The 24033-nt window shown below is 35.0% G+C and overlaps 1 protein-coding gene across 4 annotated transcripts in view; it reads right to left on the reverse strand.

Annotated features, from left to right (window-relative positions):
* Positions 1-24033, reverse strand: part of LOC136040122 (serine hydroxymethyltransferase-like) — a 111847-nt gene that overhangs the window by 14150 nt on the left and 73664 nt on the right. For all 4 annotated transcript variants that reach the window (XM_065724220.1, XM_065724222.1, XM_065724221.1 and 1 more), the window contains exons 6-7: positions 21515-21687; positions 2481-2655 (exon numbers count right to left, since the gene is read on the reverse strand). In XM_065724220.1, the coding sequence (XP_065580292.1) occupies positions 2481-2655; positions 21515-21687 (348 nt within the window). The remainder of the gene's footprint in view (positions 1-2480; positions 2656-21514; positions 21688-24033) is intronic.

Consider the following 24033-nt stretch of genomic DNA (forward strand, 5'->3'; position numbering starts at 1 on the left):
TGTTTTCTCTCTTTTTGCTCCACTATCCTCACATTGTTTTGTGCAGTGGGTTATAAATATATTATTATTATAGATGATATGTTTTGGCCTAAAATAATGTAACCATGGCTTGAGCGTGGTGTATTTTCGAAAACCAACGGGGATTGAGTTAGGTTGTAACAAGTTAGGTTATAAAGCGGGGTCAGTCCCTAACGGCTGTGGTGATCTCCATTTTATGGCCCTTAAGACAATTAGTGCAATAGGAGATTGGGGCAAGCCATCCTGTGTTTTCACACACCCTCCTTGTTTGCAATCCCCAAATTTCTCTGGATGCCAATTTATAGCTGAATCGATTTCGTTGAGCTTACAGAGTCAAGCCACTGGCACTCGTTCCACACCAAATATAGTTAAGTGTAAATAAAAACACAATCAGAAAGTAAATAGAATTTGCCAGAAAGTTTTCAAATATAAAAATTAGCTTACAGTATAACTTGGAAGGAGAAGGAAAGAACAAGAAAAAAGAGAAAGGATACAAATTATTAAGCAGCGAAATTAATGCAACATAAAATAAAATCGTCTCATAAAACGGAAAATAAACCATTCCTTTGAGCGTAGAGCCTCGTTCAATTTACTAGTTACTAGTTATACTAGTGTATGTTGACACTCTGTTGCAAGTACTTACTTGTATTTTTTTTTTTAGGGAGGAAACTTTGTTGACTTATATTTATGTTGAATAAAATAAAATTGTTTATCTTCAAATCTTTGCCTCTTAAAAAAAGACTTGTGTCGGCTTTAGCCTGCACATCACACAAACGTTTCTTCCAAGATGCATACGAGGCACAGACAAACTTTCTGTGGGCAATCAAGTAACTCCACTAAAATTGTTTTATTATTGCGTAAAGTAAAGCAGCAAAGAGTAGCGGAGTGAATACACAAGGAGAAATAGTTACAGAGCAGTAAATGACAGAAATATCCTAATTTTATTTAATTTTAACAAACAAAAATCTTATGAATAATAACTGAAATTAGTCTTTTTTTTATTTAATTTCTGATCGTTTTTCAAAACATGCCGAGAAATCCGCTTCTACCCTCCCTGAAAAATCTCCTCAACCCCACGACTTCTCTATGGAAAATTTCGAAAAGAAAGTGTTGAAAGTGTTCACAATGCCACAATGAAAGCGTTCATTGTGAATTTTAGCACACCAAACACCTCTTTTTGCACCACGGAGATATGTCTCTAAGCCTTTTCATTCTATTGTTTCTTGATCAGCATTAAATTTTTCGATAAATCAAATTAGATGAAATGTATCGATCGGCAAAAGTCTTTGAAAACGTGTTTAGACATGTTAATTTGTGTATCTAAGTTCACGGTAAGCAATTTGAATGTAAACTAATGAATTTTCGTTTTTGTTATTCATAGTAATTTGTATTTCAAATTCTATTTTTATTATTTTGCTATTATTTTTTATTCATATTTTCAAAGTTTCTGTTGTCAGTCGTTTCTATTTTAAACAAGAATTTTAATATATCAATATGTTTAATATGTTAACAATCACTTTCCTCTAAGTATTTGAACTTCTATATTAACATTATGCTTTTTCATCATGTCACACTGTCATAAGTCGGGCCAAGATTAATTACCCCGAAGAAAGTTCTCATGAGTTTTCTGTAAGGAAACTGAGGTTTTCTGCAAGAAGTTTTTCATTAAAACATAAGTTAGGATTTAATGTCACGTCAAGCCAAGTTAATCAGAGGTCGAAAAAGTCGAGTGAAGTTTGGGCCTCTTTCCCTTGATATTGCGTCTTGCAACCTTTTTTGATATTAATAATTTAAATTTAATTAAGTAATTATATATGAATCAATAAATACTCTTCAAATTTAATTATAAACAAAGATAACTATCTATACTTATATATATAAATTATATAATATGATATAGATAATATAAACATAAATCAATATAAATTTAAGAATTAAAGTTTTAAAACTCGATTACTAACAATTGAACATTCTAAAACTTAATAATTATTTATTGATTGAATTTATATGAAATCAAAAATTTATTTTTTAATTTAATTAATAATTAGTAACTAGCCTTAAACATCTTACAGCCCATCTTTAATTTGTAAATTTCACTGAAATTCTGGGTTGTTCTTAGTCAAGTCTTCAAATAAATTTTACTTTTTTTTGTTCAAATTGAGCAAAAAACGAAACAACTTGATCAAAAATTGGAAAAAATGTAAAAACTAACAACAAAATTGAAAATCCATAAAATTCAAACGTAATTTTGGAATTTGTTTAACCATAAACTCTCCAGATTCACATCGCATGAGCTTGCAGTTATACCACTTATCCCCAACCCATCCCATAGGATTCACTACACCCATGAGACTCAATGCCTCGTCTTCAAGAACATAGAATTACAAGTCCAGCGTGCAATGGCCACACCAAAGTTGAGTCAAAATTTGGTGAGTCGGAGTCCGAATTCAAGATTCAATTACCTGTGTTCTTATTGCAAGCAATCCCGACGAGTTCAAGGACTCTTTCAGCTTTTGAACCATTCAGTCCCACGCTTCTCATATCAATAAGGCACAGGTGATTGTCAGTGCCACCTGTCACTATTTTATACCCCTTCTCCTGTAAGCCGTTTGCCAGGCATTTGGCATTTGCTACAACCTATAAGGAAATCAGAAATTGAATAAAGATAGAAAACTCTGAAGATCAACATTACAATTTCAGAAGAAATATATCTCACTACTGCAAAGGATATTACCCTATCCCAGGTCTAAGGCTTGGATATTCCAGAGCGGTTTTAGGGGGAAGGCAGAGGGAGTACTTGTCCCTGGCGCAGAGATTTTAGGGGTGCCAAAATTCAAATAAATAATCTAACATTAATAATTATTTTGCATTTTGCATTTTATTTTTTATTAACGTAATGTAGAGGACACAATGCATAAATGAGAATAATTAATAAATTATTAATCAATTAATAAAGTAAATTAACGATTAAAAATTAAATAATAGTAGCTAAGTTAATTAAATAATACATAAAATAATTATAAAAATAAATTTTAATCAATTAATAGATTGAAAATAATTTTGTTAATCAATGAAATGTTTTTTTTTCAAAATTTGGCCAGATAATTTCGCGAGACACAGAGGAGGGAGGAGGCGCAGAGAACGCCACTGAGGTATTCACTGATTATTAAATGTTTTTAAGGGAGAGGTACGTAGCCTCCGGTACAGGCCAAAATGATTTCGCAAAAAAAATAGCCAGCAAGTTACATAATCATTGAAACGCTGTTTACCACTTTCTGACGTCATGCAGCCACGTGGTAGCGTATTCGCGCAAAAACATGTATACATTCCATAGCATACTATGTAGAAATGTTTGCTTGTGAAATAAAACATAGTGTTTTAAAAAAGGGGAGGGATTGGGGGTACCCAGGAATACAATTCACGTAAAGAACCCCCCCTCCTCCCAAGCTTCATCTAAAAATTATTAAAACCTGAAACATCCTCTTGTCATTCACCCCTCCCCCTAGATAGAGATTTTCAGAAGCCAACTATTTACGGTGCGGTGACTATGCACGCTGAATGTAAGGCAGAGCACCATGCCGTGACTTTAGCATAAAAACAAGGATTATGGTTGCATCAGCCCTTCTCATATCTAAAAAAACCCAATTTTGTTTTAAAAGGAATATAAATAAAATGAAAAAATAAGGTCTTTCAAATGAAAGTACAGAGGGACTTCAAACTTAAAACAAGGGCCAATACATCATATGGCACTTTTGACAAGGTCGGAACCTAAAATTAGATTTGGTACTAGAGTTATCGATTTCATAGTTCTTTGTTTATTGGCAATTATTACAAGATAAGCTTGCAAATACAGTGTTCCTGTTCTCTCTCTTTGTTCGGTATTCTGCCTGTAAAGAAAATAAATCAATTAAATAGGGCGTTTCTTTTATTCTTTATAAATTCTACTTAGTTCTTTTTTTACTGTTTCATTGCTGTATTCTTGTCGAATTTTTCTTTTTGATATTTTATTTTTTAAGCATATTTTGGAAAAAGTGATGAAAAACTTTCAGAAATTAAATTAAAACAAGACACAAGAGCTCATATGGCACTTGTGACGAGGTCGGAAAATTAGATTCAGTACTAGAGTTATCGATTTCAACGTCCTAGCACGTCAAGAAGCACCGAACTCGCCAAAGCACTAAAAATAACTCCAGCTCCCCCAAAGAGATCGGATCCGTTCCGCTTATGTCAATCACACATCTATAACTTGCAGTTATCCTCGAACTCACCAAAGTGATAGAAATCCCCCAGCTCCCCCACAGAGAGCGAACCTGGTCTGGTTATGTCAATCACGAATTTAGAACTTGTGCTTAATATTCCCATCAAGTTTCATCCGATCTCTACACCCGAAGAGTTTTCCAAGATTTCCTATTTCCAAGATTTACGTTTCCCCCTCCACCCCCTCTATGTCCCCAGATCCAACCCCAATTGAAAATTGAACTTCTGAGACACAAGATTTTTCTATATATCAAGTTTCATTAAGATCCGATCACCCATTCGTAAGATAAACCTACCTCTATTTTCAAGATTTCCCCTCCTTCCAGTCCCTCCAGATGGTCAAATCAGGGAAACGACTGTTATCAAGTCAATTTGTGCATGTCCCTGACACGTCTACCAATTTCCATCGTCCTAGCACGTCCGGGACACCGAACTCGCCAAAGTACTCGAAATACCCCCCCCCCTAAATCCCCCAAAGAGAGTGGATCTGATCCAGTTATGTCAATTACGTATCTAAGACTTGTGCTTATTCTTCCCACCAAGTTTCATCCCGATCTCTCCACATTAAGCGTTTTCCAAGATTTCCAGTTTTCCCCTTCAACTCCCCCAGAATATCACCTGATCCGGTCGGCATCTAAAATAAGAGCTCCGAGGCCCGAGGTCCTTCTAGATATCAAATTTCATAAGATCCAATCACCCGTTCGTAAGTTAAAAATACCTCATCTTTTCTAATTTTCCAGATTTAGCCGAATTACCTCCCACCCCCAACTCCCCCAAAGATAGCGGATTCAGTCCGATTATATCAATCACGTATCTAAGACTTGTGCTTATTCTTTCCACCGTGTTTACTCCCGAACTCTCCACTCTCAGCGTTTTCCAAGATTTCCGGTCTTCCCCTCCAATCTACCCCAATGTCACTGGATCTGGGCAGGATCTGTAACAAGAGCTCAGAAGCACGAGTCCTTTTAAATATTAAATTTCATTAAGATCCGATTACCCGTTCGTAAGTTAAAAATACCTCATTTTTCTAATTTCTCCAAATTACCCCCCCTTCCAACTCCCCCATAGAGAGCAGATCTGGTCCGGTTATGTCAATCATGTATCTAGGACTTGTGCTTATTCTTCACACCAAGTTTCATCCCGATCTCTCCATTCTAAGCGTTTTCCAAGATTTCCGGTTTCCAAGTGCCATAAAAACAGGCTTTTTTAACTGAAAGCAAGGAGCGTCATTAAACTTAAAACGAACAGAAATTATTCCATAAATGAAAGGGGCTTTCTACTCCTTAACGTATCCCTCTTTACGTTTTATTGTTTTACTGTTGTTTTGTAAAGTTTTATGTTTTAAAAAGTTCATATACGGAACAATTTCTGTTCATTTTAAGTTTTAATGTAACTCCTTACTTTCAGTTAAAAAAAAAAAAAATTTTAATGTTTAACATTTTAGGTTTTAAAATGTCTAAACAGCAATCCTCCCTACCTTTTCCAAGACGTTATCCCAACGATTAAATAATATGAAACTCATCATTTAAAATTAATAAAATTCTATCCGTTTTAAGTTTTAACGTTGGTCCTTAGATTCTGTTGCAAACTTCTTTTTTTTTTAATTTCTAATCACCTGCAATCTAGGAGAGATAAGACACCTCAACCCTTATTAAGGAGCTGAACTAAGAAGTCGTACAAGAATTGAAGGAAAAAATAAGTTTCGATTGAAAAGAAAAATCAGAAGGGTGGTTTCTTTTGTAAAAAAAGAAAAAAGATTTTTAATTCCTTGTTTAATAAATAAGATTTAGTCGCACTTAAGAAAGTAGCTCCAGGTTATGTCATACCACACAAAAGGTTAACTGAGCTGTATACCCACATACTTGCGGAAAATTTTGCTATTTCAACAGAATGTGCATTTAGGCTTAGGGATTTATTTGACCTGTCCCTAAATAAAAAGCCCCTAATTACTCAAAAATGAATAGAAATTTTAAAAAAAGATCATTTCTTGTGTAGGTACAATAAATGGTATTATAAACTAAGTTTGCTCTCATTTCAAAAATTTTTGGACGAATTACCTCAATTATCCTACTGGCTGTTTTCATTTATCTTTCTTCCTCTTTAGATGCACAATCTTAAGCATGGAGAGAATACGGCGGTGGAATTGTCAAATAAATAATTTGAACAAGTCAGTATAACAATAGCCAAAGTAATCGTTCTTTTAATAAACAACTTTGAGTGGTTCCAGAACCACATACCTACACTTCTCCAGCCACTAAGTGGCAAGAGGTTGGGGTCAAGGGCATAACTTGTTGTGGGGCAGAGGGGCCACTACCCCTCCCGGATTTTAGTTTTCCTCCAGACCCCAGTTTGCCTTCCCCTCTCCCAGCTTAAATTCAGTTTCTCCAAAAAAGTAGTCAAAGCAACGATAGCCTGCAAAATACAAGCATCTACTGAAACAGGTAAGTTTTCTTTAGACAATCTTTACCTTCTGTTCTTACAAGTCGATGCTAATAAATTGTTCATAGAAACACATTGAGACATATCCTCACATATCACCTTATGGTTTAACAATTAAATGAAATAAGTAGTATCCTATTAATTCATCCAAATTGAATGTCTGATTTTTTCTTGTCTGGTGTAGGAATCAAACGTGAGACCTGAGATTCCCTAAGGTAAAAGAACGATGCGTTAAGTACCTGAACCAACAAGTTAATTATATTATCTGTTCTCAAAAGTATATTTTAAGCAATATTATTATGCATTGTTATGCAATTAAATTTTATTTGTTTGTATACCATATTTAATGATTAGTTTAACCCCCCTCCCTATAAGCCATTATTGAGCTTTTGAATTCAGCCCATTGAATATTTTCAAACCTGGACCTTCAGGGACGGTAAAGAGCAATATAAAAACTAAGAAGCACATGAAAACTGCTTTGAAAGGATTACGAGCTTAGCTCTTGAAGCAAATCTTAATTATTGTCGATTCTAAACCGTTTTTAACTTAATTTTTTTTCGGAACTGCTGATTTTTCTTACCTTGAGTGCTAGTTGCACAGTTATATCGTCCTAAGGTACTCTTGAAGATCAATGGACCCTTACATAACTGATTCTCTGGCCTTAAGTCAGTTGCTCAATGATGACTTCATTTAGTTTTATGACTCCTCCCCACAATGAATTCTACGGGTGTCATGCATCATTGCGTCGCATAAATAAGAGTGGTGTCATGCATAATCGCAGAGGAGTCCATAAACTCTTGTACATTCAATTTGTGTGACACTGAGTGCGGACATAAAAGCTTGATGGAGGTTTACTTAGTATCAGAGCAATTTCAAAGATATCTGGTCATTTTGATGGCGAATAGATTTGTTGAAAGAAGTCCTCGTGTTGGGTAATTTTCGAGCATGCATTTTTATTGCTGAATATGGACTATAGTGGAGCGTCCTGATATCACTGACATGTCAACTATAATGTGCAATTTTACAATGGAGACTTGTGGAGTAAAACATAACGCCATATGAGTAGACTGGGATTCTACGACTGAGTTATTCCTCCATTCTATGAAGGTGGGAAGGAATTAAGCGCTGTTCAGCGCTTAATTCCTATATCAGCGCTCAGCCCTATATGTAAAGGGTAACAGACCCACTGATAAACTTTTTATCGAAAAATCCATGTCAAATATTCCCAAATTCGATTTGAAAGACTTTAACTGGCCCACATATCGATACAGAGTACAAAACCCCAAGGAAGAGATTTGAGTTTTTAATACATGGGTTTTAAGACAAATTCCATCTCAAAATTTATATATAAGACATTCCAAAAAGAAAAGGAGGAACTAAACCAGCAATATAGATTGGTACCCCACCAAGCGGGTAATGAATGGTAATAAGTATCATATGTTTTTAACTCTGCCATTCCCCCATCCCTACCCAACAGTCATTTTAAAGGCCATTAAATCTATAACACTTCTTAGCCCAGCTTTTATGAACCTTTTCAGTGCTTGACAAAAAAACCTTATAAATTGACAATTCAACGAAATGAGTAGTATAATGTTAATACATCCGACCACACCCATTGAACTTATATAGATACCATATTGTATGTGTTTGTATATCATATATCATCTTTAGCTTGAAATCACCCCTCCCTAATAGCCATTCTTGAACTTTTGAATTCAATCTATATAAAATTTCAGATCGTGGACCTTCAGGGGACGGAAAAGAACAATATGCAAACTAAAAAGCTCATAAAAACTGCCTTCGGGTAGTTTGCGAGCTTAGACTTTCAGGCGAACCTTAATCATTCGTGATTCTGATCGTTTTTTTACTTAGTTTTTTTTAACTGGTATTTTTTCAACTTTTTTTTCCATATCTTAAAATCAGATTAAATGTACTTCAAACGAAAGAAAATTCACTTGTGATATCTTAAAATTTGTCTACTTCAAACGAAAGAAAATTCACTTGTGATATCTTAAAAATGTGTCCTTCGTGATTTTTTTATTAGAAAAATAATGTTTGCATACACATTTTTTTTACTTTTTTTAATTTTAAAATTTTTTCAACGCTTTTTTTTCTATTAAAATCAAATTAAATAAACTTACAACAAAAAAAACACGTGACATTTAAAATAGAAAATAAAAAGATATAAATGTCAGTCGTAACTTTTCAATCAGAAAAATAATAATGTTTGTAGTGATATTATTTGTTTGGGACCGATTTCTTTAAGATAGATATTCTTTGAAAACGGAATTTTTTAAAGTCAGAGAGATATGATACAGATTCTTTTTAGGGTGAGAGATATGAAGTGGGAAATTTTTCAAGATTCAGTCAGACACAGACACTACTATCAGTTTCACAAGTGGTGTACCAGAGTCTGAAATAGGCGAATAAGTTTTTTTTTTACAAAATCTTAGCGATACTAATTGGAATCAATTTTTAGTTAGGCTCATACGAAATGGAAATTTATCAAGATTCAGAGGGAGGTGAGCGGAGATTTATAAATATTCAAAGGGAGGGGAGAGGAAATTTTTCAGAAGTCACACATATCCCAAAGAAGTGAAAAATACTCAGATAATGCAAACAAAAAAAATAAAAGTTGAGGACGAAGAGTAAATTCTTGATAGTGTACTTGATGACACTTTAGCCATTGGTAACCCCATATCGCCATATTTTGGGTAATAACAATGCAGCAATAGCCAATGAAATCCTAGGCAAAATAAAAAGGGCATTGGCTGATAATATCACCATCCAAATTAAAGCCAATTCAATGAAAAGCAAAACATCAGTGAACATTAAGTATCATTGGTAGTACCATCATTGAACAGAATAATAGCAACGATGATATGAGTGATGAGCTTGTCGGGGTAAACATGTTAGAAGTCGTGTGTGACCGCAAAATGAAACAAGTGCCATGTCAAGATAAAACATGACGAATTATTTTTTTGCAGTGGATTTAAAACATTAGAATTTTGATGATGATATTAATAACACGTAGTATTGACTATCAACGTAGGCATGGTGATTAAAGAAAAAAAAATCAAATAATAATAAAAACAAAACCAGTGGAGTGGAGGACTACACTGGGGTGGAGTCCCCCACTCCACCCAAGATGGTCGAAATGAGGAAACAACTATTTCTAATTTAATCTGGTCTGGTCCCTGATGCGCCTGCCAAATTTCATCGTCCTAGCGTATCTGGAAGTGCCTAAACTAGCAAAACCGGGACAGAGAGACCGACCAGCAGACATACCAACAGAATTTAAGATCGCTATATGTCACTTGGTTAATACCAAGTGCCATAAAAGTTTAAAATTAATAAAAGGAAATTCATTTATTAAAATATCAAATACTTTCATCAAAATGTGAATTTTCATGGTGTTTTTTTTAATATGATGTGATAGTAAAATAATTCCTGAAATTTGCAAAATCTTGTCACGTATTTCATGAGTACATTAGTCCTCAGGAATATTTTATGAAATCATCGGATAGAGAAATCGCTTGCGCAATGCATGTGCATTTGTCGAATATCATTACGTAATCATTTTTGAATATCACTTTTTCATCTATGCAGTTGCCCCCGTGGTACTCAATGGTTGGTTATCGACAGTACTTAGTTTATCATATTTTTTCGAACAGTATTATTTGGACATTGGATGGATAAACAGTTACATTTAAAAAAAAAGAAAAAAAGTTGAAGATGAAATATATCAAGAAAGAGTGTGTTCATGATAAAGTTGTCGTAGCATTGAATGTTCACAAGGACAAACTGTTGAACTATAAAACAAGTACTAGTGGTAACACTGTTTGAAATGTATTCGTGCGAAGTCAAGACAATGCGATATTAGAGTCCTTTGAGTATCAACAAAATTAAACTCTTATGACGGTGGATATGCGAGAGTAGCATTTCAAGAGATGATAGGGCTCAAAGAGAATGCAAGCCTGAAACTAATAGTTGATAACGATGGGATACCTCTGGTTTATGGTTCTGGTGACACGTTACCTGTTGATAGATCCAATTGCCATATTTCTGGTATTAGTACGCAACCGAAAAAAGGGGAAAAGAAGGATCAACTGCCCTACCAATATAATAAACCATATCATGTCTAAATGCCGAAACTGTCACCTGGTTAAGAATGGTGTTGTAATAGACAATGAAATCGCAAGTAAAATGAAAATGGCATTGGCATAAAATATCGCCAAGGAAATTAAAGACAGTTAAGCGAAAAGCAAAGCATCAGTGAACGTTAAGAGTAACATTGGTAGTTTACCAACAGAAACCATTACCAAACAGAATTAATAACAATAAATGAAATAAGTGATGAGCTCATAAGTGTAAGCACGTTAAAAACCCTGAATGAAACTGGAATGAAATAACTGTCATGTCAAGACAAAACATGATGAATTATTTTTGAGTGGATTCGAAAGATTCAAATTTTTTATGATGATTTTAATAACATGTAGTATTGTACGTGCCATTTTTTTAATAACAATATTTCATTGAATTACTTTATGTTTCCAATACTTTTAGAGTACGCTAGCAACTATAAAACCGCTATCAGCACCTAGAGCCTTATTATTTTAAACACTTTTAGTACTGTCGCTGATTCTTCCTCACAAAAAAAAAAATCTTCCTTCACATCTAATGTCTCACAAATTTTTTTCTTTCGTCTATATCTTTTCCTGCAACTCTATCTCGGTTTAGCATATTCTCAAATAGTTCCTTCAACTCTCTCTTCGGCTCCTATCTTTAACTGGAAGAAGTCTAGATTGACTACTCCCAATCCATTTACTAACATGCCAGTAAAATATTTTACTATTTTGTCATTTAGCCACATCTGCCAGGTCTTCGGTAGTTTTATCCATGGCCTGCAATTCACAAATCCTTAGTTCACATTTTAAAGCTTTCTCCACTTTCTTTACATTCCCTTTGTTTTCATATGATCTATCACTCAGATAACTCTTGTACAAGCCCCTTCTCCTCTCTATTAAACATAAAGCTTTTTCACTAGTATTCCTACCTGTGGTTCTAGATTTCTTCCTTAAGACACCGTGAGCAACTTCCCAAGTTGGTTTCCTAAAATTATTTCATCCATCTTCCACGTTGTAAATCTTAAACTTTCAGTTTAGTATTCAACTGTTCCTGGAAAGTTTCTCTCAAATTCTCATTCCCGAATCTACCAACATCATAACTTCTAGTGAGGTAGTTACCCTTCCGAAACTTCAGCTTTAAATTAATCCTAGATACAACCAGGTGGTATCTTTACTTTTAGCATTCATAACAACACTCATATACACCCTAGTATCTTGTATCGATCCTGCCATTCTTCGATTTACAATAAAATTATCAATTATGTTTGCTGTCTTGCTATCACATGAATACCATGTTCACCTATAGGCCATTTTTGACCGAACATCCTATTGGTTATAACTAAATTGCTATAATTACACAATTGCAACTGTCTGTAGTCATTACTATTTTCTTTTTCTATGCCGAATCCACCTAGGGTAGGATATCATCTATTTCTACCGAACTAGCCATTAAAATCTCCTAATAAAAACACCATATTTCTACCTGGAACCCTGTCTATCTACCCCTGTTACTTTAAGTAGAATTCACCTGAGTCACAGGGCCTCCGTTAGTCGATTGTGCAAGGGCATATACTAATATAACTGATATCCAGAGCTTTTTAATGATAAAATGAGTGATTAGTATTCTATCATTAATACCTTCCCATCCAAAACAAGGCTTAGCAGCTTCTTTCTTCGTCATGAGCCCCACTCCCAGTCCATGTACACCATCGTTTGTGTCTGAGTAAACAAATTCTATATCGCCTGATTTTATGCTTCCAACTCCAAGAAATGAATACCTGAAACTCCTAATAAGTCCAGTTCTGATTATATGCTTCCAATTCCAAGAAATGACTACCTGAAACTCCCAATAAGTCCAGTTCGCTCAGTCTGAATTCGTCCGTCAAAATGTCGAACGACAGTTAATTTTTCAATTTTCTAGCATTTCGGGTTCCAATTTTCATTAAAATTATTTCGGGCTCAAGAGAAGCAATGGTTCCGGATACCAGTACAGGATGGGGACCAAAACATCTTCTGAAGTATAATCAAAGCGCTTAAACCGGCGTAGAGCAGGAAAACCAGAGGTGCCTGGGACCTTCAAAATGAAAGGATACTTTTTGCAATCCTGCGCTCATCTTGATCACAACATGGTTTTCAGCAGGTGGCAATGCTCTTCTATCAGTAAAAGTCAAAATGCTGCACAGGCAGTCTCAAGCCTATTACCTCCAAATCATTATATATTCATGCCTACAAATATTTTCTACTACGAGGAGGCAGCCCATAGAAGATAAATTGGCTAGAAAAAGTTTTCAGCCCGAAAACACAAAAACTAGACCAGGCCCAGAAGAATTTCATCATTAATCAGTATGGTTTTCAGCAGGTGGCAATGCTCTTCTATCAGTAAAAGTCAAAATGCTGCACAGGCAGTCTCAAGCCTATTACCTCCAAATCATTATATATTCATGCCTACAAATATTTTCTACTACGAGGAGGCAGCCCATAGAAGATAAATTGGCTAGAAAAAGTTTTCAGCCCGAAAACACAAAAACTAGACCAGGCCCAGAAGAATTTCATCTTTAATCAGTATCCTCCCAGGGGCACCACTCCTCCAGTGGGAATAGAGTTAACCACAAGGTCCCCAGTCCTGCATGTACCCCGAAAGGGTTGAGGCAGAAGTTTGCAGAGGTCGTTAACCATAAATCACAATCATACTCCCCACCACAGTCTTCTCCAATAGAAGGTCCTCCCATCATGGTGTTTTGCATCACCAAGCAATTTAACCAACTACTGGGATATAGTTTGTAACTAACAGAACGTGCGAAAACTCCAGTGGGCCCCATTGAGCATACATTTGAGGGGGCTCCTTCCTCCTCCACCTGTATTTACAGCTCCGGACAGAGGTGCCTCAGTTTCTATCATGGACCCCCAGGGACAAGGTCCCCCCTTGCTCCGTGCCTCCTATGGATGTAGCCTAAATATCTGTAGGGTGCTCCCTCTCGCCACCTAGGGACACGCTGAGTGGCCTAGGGAAGGTGATTGAGGGAGTGATTGAGACTGAGTGGTCGATTGAGGGAGTATGGTCAAATATAAGAAAATGATTTTAAATCGTTTTTGGAAAATACTAGCACACCAATTAGTGATGGTGATTTAAAGGATATCAAACGACGGCGTCTGAATATCAGACACATCACCTATTAGAATACAAAAGGGTAGTGTGCACTCCAGACTGCGATTACGATTAAAATGGCTTAAATTTTGACACGTTGACTATACAGGGGTTTCATTAGCTATGCATCTTTCAAACAGCGAAGAAAATAGAATTCTTTAATTTTCTTCGCCTGCCACATGCATTCTACAACCCCCAGATCAAAAACTTTCTTGATAGAAGAGGGAAATCTGTTATTCAAAATCAGATGCGAGCACAAGTTTTATCAACCAAAAGCTATGGTTTTCATGAAATTGTATATTTTATTTTTCGATTTTTTTGCTATACAGTGAATTTCTCAGGTCTAATGTAGATAATCCTCAACTGAATGACGTCATTGTGGGAAATACCCTTTCCTATATGTATAATATTGATTTTACTGCCCAAAGAATATATTGTTTTAATTATGTTTGTGTTATAAAAATGTATAAACAAAAAGTCTTGTCTTCATCTTTTAGATATATTCTTCTTCTAAATTGTCTAATTGTCCTTTAGAAGAGAACAAAACTCAATTCTAAGGCTGGCTGGGGTCCTATAAAACACCATTACACTTCACTTCTACACAAGGTAAACTAAACATGTGTCAGTTGATTGTTACAAAAACATATAGACGCTTTAGATTCTAAAATGCAAAGTCTTTTACATTGTGCCTTGCAACAACGGCAAATATCAGTTGCTGGCTATCTCTTAGAAAGGGGAGCGAACTTCAATCATGAATTTATACACCTTTACACTTTGCTGCAGCAAAAAGGAGAACTAAATATTTGGCAGTGACTTGTTTCAAAGGGTGCATATGCTGATGCCTAAGATAATCATTGGCGCACTTCTTTACATAGGGCCACACTGGAAGGGCAAATTCCTGTAGCCGATTATCTCTTAGAAAAGAGAGCGAGGCTCAATTCTGAAGCTGGTTCGGGAGAAAGTTATCAACCACCTTGAGACATTTTTTGTTTTGTAAGAAGTATTTTGTATTTTGTAAGAATAATTTGTGATTTTTAGGAAGTGTTTTGTTTTGTAAGATTTATTTTTGTCTTGTAGGAAGTATTTAGTATTTTGTAATAATAACTTGTTACATTTTGAGGATGTATTTTTGTTCGGTAAGAGGTATTTTGTATTTTGTAAGAACAATTTAGTATTTTATATTTGGTAGGAAAAGCTTGTGAATTTTTAGGATATACTTTTGTTTTGTAACAATAATTTTTTTTGTAAGAAGTATTTTGTATTTTTTGAGAAGTATTTTGTGTTTTGTATGAACAATTTATGATTTCTTAGGGTATATTTTTGTTTTGTAAGAATTATTTTTGTTTTGTAAGAATTATTTTTGTTTTGTAAGAAGTACATTGTATTTTGTGAGAACAATTTGTGACTTTTTAGGATGTGTTTTTGTTTTATTTATAAGAGTTTGTTTTGTTTTGTTTTTGTTTTATAAGAAGGGTTGAAGAACACTGTGATTTTTTAGGATGTTTTTCAAGAGGTTTCGAAACATTTCAAGACGTTTTAAAGAAATTTTTCTTAGAGAAGTTTAATCTTCAAGGTTTCTTTAGTTCGTACATAATAGGGAATGTTTACTTATGTTAAGGATGACGCAATTTCGCGTGACTTGTGTTTTCAAGCCCTGTGGGGAATCCCCGCTTGTAATTGAGGAGGAAAAACACATGGAGTATTACGACATGACGATACACGTGTGGATGGCAAGCAATGGCAGCATTTACGTAGCTGTTACGTAATGACAAAGCACACTTGGGATGTTACACAATGACGGGGCACACGTGGGATGTTACGTAATGAAGATGTATAGGTGGGAAGTTACATAATTCTTTACGAGATTCCATTTTCTTTCAATGGGTTTTTCCTTTTTCTCTCAGGGAACCTCAATAATCCAAAGATTTTTGTCAGCATTATAAGTCGAATGACGTTTCCCCTCAACGGAGTAGAACACCAGATAGATAGACCAAGAAACCCTTTCTAATATTATTATTCGGAAGATAGTTTCTAACTGAAACGTTTCGATTAAGCTATTGATTGCATGTTCCCTATGTCTGCAACAATTGACATATAGGGGAGAAAATCGTTTATTACAAATTGGTTACACTTGATGTGCACCTGCTTCTTACAAGCGTCACTAATTATTTAACGCGACCTAGAGAGGTTGATTTAGCTATTGAATCAGTGATATGTTAAATGGGGTTGGCTTTAGACAATTCATTGCGTAAATGATTACGTATTGAAGATTCATCCTCGAACAGGAAATCTAAAGAATGAAGGCTTTTTCGTACCAACAAGTTTTAATATAGAAAATTTAAACACTTTATTTTTAAGATAATGAAATGAATTTTATACAAGCAGGAGGGAGATATCTTCAAATAGAAAGTTTTCAATCGCGGATTATCAACATAAATGCTGAGAAATTCTCCATAAGTATTTATGTATGTTAAGGAGGATACGATCACACAAGACTTGCTTCTTCAGGGCCCATGGGAAACCCCCGCTTATAACTAAGGAGACCACACACGTGGGTGTTATGTAAATGACGATGCATATGTGGGTGTTACGTAATGACGGTGCACAAGTGAGATGTTACATAATACTTCATAAGATTTCATTTTCTTTCAATGCGTGTTTCGTTTTTTCTTAGGAAACCTATATAATCAAAAGATTTTTTTCCGCTATAGGAATCGAAAGAGATTTAATCTCAACAAAATGGAGCGCTAGACTGCTGGACCAAGAAATCCTTTCTAATATTATTTGGGGAATACTTAGGGGAGAAAATCGATTACTATAAATTGGATACATTTGATGTGCAGCTGCTTGTAATAGCGTTAATAATTTTCTTTAGATATTTCATTGCGTGAATGATTACTTATTGAACTCATACTGGAACAAGAAATCTAAAGAACGAAGGATTTTTTTCGTACACTCAAGTTTTCTTAATAAAAACAAAATTTATAAGCATTATTTAAACACTTTATTTTTCAGATAATGAAATCAATATTATACAAGCAGGAGGGAAATATTTTCAAATAAAAGGTTGTTCAATCGACGATTATCAACATAAATGCTGAGAAATTTGCCATAAATATACCCACAACATCAAAAATATAATACTGCATGATAACCATTACTGTTGACCAGAAAATCGTGATCCATTGAGTGGAGAGGTGACTCCTTAGAGGTAAAGTAAAGGGGGCACAGGACATATCCTGTTGTGGGGGCACAGGACATCCCAGGTTGAGACATTCAATAGCTGACACACAGCAGCCACTGGCAACCATTATCACACATGACATTTGTCGGACAATTTTCTCCAAAATATGTCTTTACACAAGAATCAATCTCATAAAATAACTGAAGAATCCCCAGTAGCGTTTCTTCTGATGACTCCTGGCAATTGAGGCCAGTCTGGAACAATTTACCACCCTGATGTGAACCTCTGGTGCACATTATCCCATCTAAGCGTTTTTCAACCTTTTTCTCAAAAAAAAAAATTATAAAAAAAAGACCATTGTTTTTATTTTAACAGCAGAAACTTGCCATTTCATTGTTAGATTGCAGTTTTCCATGGCAACTCCTAGTCTATGACACTCAATGGCATCCTCTGGTAAGCATTATCACTAATATTACGTTTTCGGACATTTTCCTGCAAAAATATCCGTTTACACAAGAATTGATAGTTTAAACTTAATGTTAAACTTGGATGAAATCTCTTAAAGTATTATGTAACACCCCACGTGTGCACCGTCATTACATAACAGCCACATGAACATCGTCTTTACATAACAACCCATGTGTGTCCTCGTCAGTTACAAGCGGGGATTCCCCACGACCCTGAATTAACAAGTCGTACGAGATTGCGTCATCCTTAACATAAATAAACATTCTCTATCACTTAAGAACTAAAGAAATCTTGAAGAAGAAACGTATTGAAGAAAAATGTCTTAAAAACGTCTATAACAAAAATATCTTAAGAAACGTCTTGAAACGGCATGAAAAATGTCTTAAAAACGTCTTGAATAATGTCTTGACGGTGAAATTGGATGCTAGAGCCTGCTGGTATCGGATGCTAGGGCCCCCTTGGAATTGACTGCTAGGGACCTCCGTTGGAATTGGATGCTATGGGTCCGTTAGCATTGGTTGGGAAGGCCTCTGTTAGAATTAGTTGCTAGGAATCCTCTGATGGAAAAGGTACCTAGATTAGATTGGGGCCCTCTAGTCCACACTGGAATTGACTGCTAGGGCCTCCGTTGGAATGGTGTTCTAGGAACCCTCCAATGGAAAAGGTTTCTAGGTTGGGTTAGCCCTCCCCCGGTGAAAAAAGGTACTAGGGTTCCGATGGCATTGAATGCTAGGGCACCGTTAGAATTATTTGCTAGGGGCCCCGTTGGCATTGACTGCCAGGCCACCCGTGAGTGTGTTGCTAGGGACCCCGTTGGAATTGACTGCTAGCCCCCCCCCCCCGTCGGAATTGGTTGCAACGTAAGGTTGGATTAGATTAGGGCCCCCGGTGGAAAAGCTTACTAGGTGCCCAGTTGAATTGGTTGTTACGGTCGCGGTGGGATTGCTCGCTGGAGCCCGGCGTATTGAAGGTTTCCCATTAGCGGTACATGAAGAATTTTTCCCGGCCCTGCGGGTTTTTCAAATAATCAAAGAAAAAACACTCTCTAGTATGTAGCAGACACCTGCATCCTGAAGTAAACAAACCCTATTACCTAACAAACACTTGCATCTTGAAGAAATGTAATACCACCTGTGTGAGGAAGAAGTATAAAAAAATGTCTAAGTCGAGATTCGATGGGACTTCGGCATGTGACCATTAGATTAAAAATTAGGAGTTCTAGTCCTTTTTTTTAAGTCCAAAGTCATCGGAGACCAACCAGCCACATGGGAGAGGTGTTTCCCAGGAGGATTTTCTGCGAGAGGGGGGAAAACAACCCCACCAGAATTAGATTGGGCAAATACATGAGATAAAATTTTTAAATAAAGCTTACTCAAGAAAACTATTCCTAGAACATGTATTAGTTCCTACTCCCTAAAATGTATGCTGTGTGCGCATTTTAAAAACATTAATTTTGGAAAATCGAATGCACGTTTGTGCTGATTTTTTATGATCATGCGATACATATTTTGACGATACACATACCATAAGAACTTGCTGCTTGTAAATGTAGTCAGGTTAATTAGCAACTAATTAAACAAACGACCCCAAGCTCATATTTTCTTTGTTCAGGTGGAATTGTGTAATTCATCGCCCTTTTCATTTTAATTCTGATAAAACAAAACTTTCCCTTTTCAAAAGGATAAAATCACTTTTCAATAGAAAGTAAAATTACTTCTTTTCGGGTTCAGATATCTTACAAAAAAAGAAACTAAACTTGGAAAAATCTAATCTTAATCAAGGTTTGTTTCAAGACAAGGGAATCGATTTGAAACTTTTGGATTTTTAGGGGGAAGGGGGAAGTAGAACTGAAGGGACATGGGATACAGTGTATTTGGAAGGGATCGCGCTATTGTTACTCAGTAATCACAAGAGAGTTGTCTCTATGTAAAGCTATTTCTAGGGGTGGTGGTGCCAGGGACAAAATTCAGTACAGCCCCCATTCCGACGACGAAACAAAAAAGGCCGAATCAAAGAAACAAATTTTGATCAAAATGGGCAGTCCCCTGCTGAGGCACTATTCCAGCTATGGCACCCGGGCTGGCTGATTATATATATATATATATATATATATATATATATATATATATATATATATATATATATATATATATATATATATATATTATCACAATGAATAATAGTAATATAAATAATTTATAAATTATTATTAATATACCATAATAAAAATCCATAAAGCACAATCAGACAATGTAATCTATTACACTGGTTAAATGAAATTATTATTAGAATATCTCGTATGCATATATTGCACACCAGTAAGGCTGAGAAAAAAAACTTGTTATAGCAGTGGAAAATACTATTTTCACAGTCTAAGTGGGCATACCCCCTAGGGCCCAAAAAGAGTTTAAACAATTAATGTAGATGAGCGAAACTACGCCGAAGCAATTTTACAAGGAACACAACAAAGGTCCTTTTTCGCGAGTATGACCACTCCCCCCCCCCAAACCTCGTGATTTATTTTAAACATTTTTTATAACTACATATTCTTCGATGACTTCAGTACCTTCCTCCCGAAAAAGTCCTTTGTCTTAATTTGCTTGGATCTTACTTACTGACCAAGTTCCTTTTTTTTTTTATCCCACCTCCACTTCTCTCAGTGACAACTTTAAAAGAATCTTAAATCTTTAAACCTTATATATCACTTACAATCCTTTTTGAATTGATTAAGCTACTTTTGGACACCTCGAACTATAGAGTAACAAAATAGATCACGTGTTCACATAGGCACTATTTAGTCCCCCGTCCCCAATCTATAAAAAAGTCAATATTGAATTACCAAAATGTTTCGTAATCTTAACGTTATTGAAGTGGCCAATTTCAATTACGATGCCTAGATTCAAGCCCTATCAACAGTAATTTGTTTCTAAATGTTTTATTTAAAGTGTTTTAACACAAATATATGGAAACTGTTGTTACAAGCTTTCATTCTTTCTAACCTCACAAAATCTGCACTAGATCTTCAATCTGATTGTCCAATAGTATTTTAAATTTTACAACTTAACATACTACCCAAGGATATATTTAAAAGCATTCTTGTTGATTTTTAAATCCTGTTTTTATTGACAAGGGTGCACATTATCTGGCTTAAGGATAATACCCAGGGTAAGCCATATTCATACCTACTGATAAATCCAAGATATATACCTGACAGAGATGTTGTGAGGGAGTTTGTTCCTTTCGAAATATTTTAATTTCCTTAAGTTTCTGGACACTTCTTATTCAAAATAAAAATTTGTGTTATCATTATTATTGCGCCCCCTACGACTATTTTTTTCATTATTGTCACCTCTCCTATATATAATATATATATATATATATATATATATATATATATATATATACACTTATTTTGGTGAAGTTGCAGTTATTTTTAGTCGAATCTTCTTTAATTTGATATTTTTAGGTAAATATTGTGTGATTTTATAACAGAGAAACATTGAAAAGTCATCAGCATAGATCAAGAGCAATTTGTTCACAATTACCATCTGCTATTACGTCGCTTCTAATTAAGAATTCCATACGCTGAAAATTCCATTTGATTTTTCGACGCACACATTCAGGGTGTTTCTTTATAAGGGGGGGGGGTACAATAAAAAAAGTCAGGGAGGGGGATGTGGGTTAATATTAAAAAATGTTGATAATTTAAGTTATGTTATAATTTAATTTATAGTTATATAATATATTATAAATTATAGATAATTTAAGTTATACTCACCAGTTATGTACAAAATACATTATTATCAAAGGAGTTGAACGAAATTCCATTTTTATTCACTATAGTCCCAATTATACTGGCTTGAACATTAAACTAACCTGTTGTTGATACTGGATGAATTCTGGCTCTTTGGCGAGCTTCATGGCAACGGCTATGCCAGCTATAGCGTGGTTGTGAGGTCCTCCTTGAAGGCCAGGAAAAACAGCTTGGTTTATCCTATTTTCGAGGTCGTACATCACTGGGGGCTTTCCGTCAATACGTGCTTTAATGCCTAGAAGACATAACATCATGGAAAATTCTCAACCAAAACTTATCATACAGATTTAATTGAGGCGTCATTGTCCTGTTTATGGTACCTTTTTATTACAAAATTGGTGCCATTAATGTTACCAAGGTTTCAGATTGCAAGAATCTGCAATTTGCTTTTCCTTAGGAATTCTGCATTCATTGATCGCTATTTTTCGCTGATAATTAATTTAAAAAAATACTTTTTTCACAGAATACATTTTTCAAGGAAAAGTAAAGAAACCCACTAAGCTAAAAATGAGCAAAAATAGAATCAAATAATCAACCAAGCATAAAACTACTACAAATCAGTATAAATAAATAAATGATACACAAAAAGAATATAAATTACATTAAATAACCGAATCAAACTCAAAGCGAGCAGAAATTCACGTGATTAGGACTCACAACCCCTATGCCTTCTCAAGGTCAAAACATAATTTGAACTTTACTGAAAAAATTACAAATGAATGCGCATTGTCTGTTTAACATACATATGCTTATATTTATTCTTTAAAATCTTAATAAATTTTATTTATTGAAGTTATAAAAATAAAATCGGTAAAAAAAAAACCTTTTTTCATAAACCAGGTGGCCAGGAAAAAAAGAGTAAAGAACGATAATATATGGAAGTCAAATCACTCTTTATTCAAACCCCAAAGTTTCTTAGGGAAGGGGGAGGGAGGCACTTTATACGACCACCCTTCCCTTTGTAGAAACTTGGTTCGAAAAAACACCCATTTAAGTGGAAAAGAGAAAAATTAGATAAACTAATAAAAGCATTTCCTCTAATGAAAACATTTGACGTTTTCTTTAGCAGCATTTTTCAATAGTATAAATTAAATCATTCCACCCTAAGAGTGGGCGTATAGCCTTTAATATTTATGACGCATGTAACATTACACAAGATAACAAACTGCTTTGAAGTATATTACAGTTGAATATGGAAGGGGTTATTTTAGCGCCTGTAAAAGATGGAAGAAGGATTTGATATATAGTATCTATGACACGAGCAATATTATACAAAATGACAAATGAATCTGAACAGCTAAAGAATGACATGGAACAAGAAACAGTATAAAATCCTAACGATTTCTCTTCGAAAATGTGACCTATGTGGAATTTAGATATTCCAGAAAATTACGATTGAATACGGAACGTGTTCCTTTAGCACCTGGAAATAATAAGCAATGAGGAGGAATTGAATTCACGACATAATTTCTTAATTCAACTAAACAAAGTCAGAGGTAATGATGCACGAATAAGAAGCCAAAGCGAGGTCTCTGGCTAGAACACATTTGACAACAACTATCACGATGAATGAATCGAATCGTAAATAAAATCTATGCCGAGTAACGGAGCCCGGCCTTGAAATCGGCTACATAGTTTTCTGTCTTAAATTGGAATATTAACATTTCTAGCCATTCAAACGATCTAAATAGGTTAAAACTTCTAGGAAGAATTCGTATTCTTTCCAGGGTGGTTAACAAAAAGTAAGTTCTTGTTAGCATTAAATAAAAAAAACAAGTCTTTTCAATTGAAAGTAAGGAACAACATAAAAATTAAAACAAACAGAAATTATTACATATATTAGGGTTTCAGCTGAAAAAATATTTTTATTTAATTTCTGATTTATGAAAATGTCAGAAAATCATGCAACACCTCCACGGAAAAATTTCTCCTCCCAACGAATTTATTCTCTAGACAATTTAATCCTGGTGAAAATTTACCCCGAAAAATTACCCTTAACATCTCCACTCGTAGAAATGAGTCAGCAAATAAAAATAACTATGAAAAAAAACTGAGTCAGCAATGAGAAAGAATCGAAGGAAGAATTCCGTATAGGAATTCTGGCAAGTTCCCCCAGTGTAAAATTTCCAAGAAAAAATCACTTAGTGTAAACTTCCCTCCCGGTGAAAATTTATCCTCGCGGTAAATCCTACCAGGAGAAAATCCACCCGCCTATTCAAAAAATGTATGCATACTTCCAAATAACAAATACTATATGTAAACAATGGGCAAATTTTGTAACTTAGAGACATTTCCCAGGGGCTGTGGGGGTTATGATATCTCCAAAGGCATAGTTATTTGGCCTTTCAAGTATACCGAACAAAACAGCTATCTCAAAATTTTGAGAAAAAAGGGGCGTGCAAGGGGGCCTACTTGTCCTCTAATTTTTCGTCACTTAAAAAGGGCACTAAAACTTCTAATTTCCATCCAAAAGAGCCCTTTCCCGATATTCTAAGACCACTGGGTCGATACGATCACCCCTGGGAAAAAACACGAAAAAACTAAAAACTCATTAAACACGCCTCTTCTAGTGATCTTTCTT

The sequence above is a fragment of the Artemia franciscana genome, chromosome 20, assembly GCF_032884065.1.
Source record: "Artemia franciscana chromosome 20, ASM3288406v1, whole genome shotgun sequence".
NCBI lineage: Eukaryota > Metazoa > Arthropoda > Branchiopoda > Anostraca > Artemiidae > Artemia > Artemia franciscana.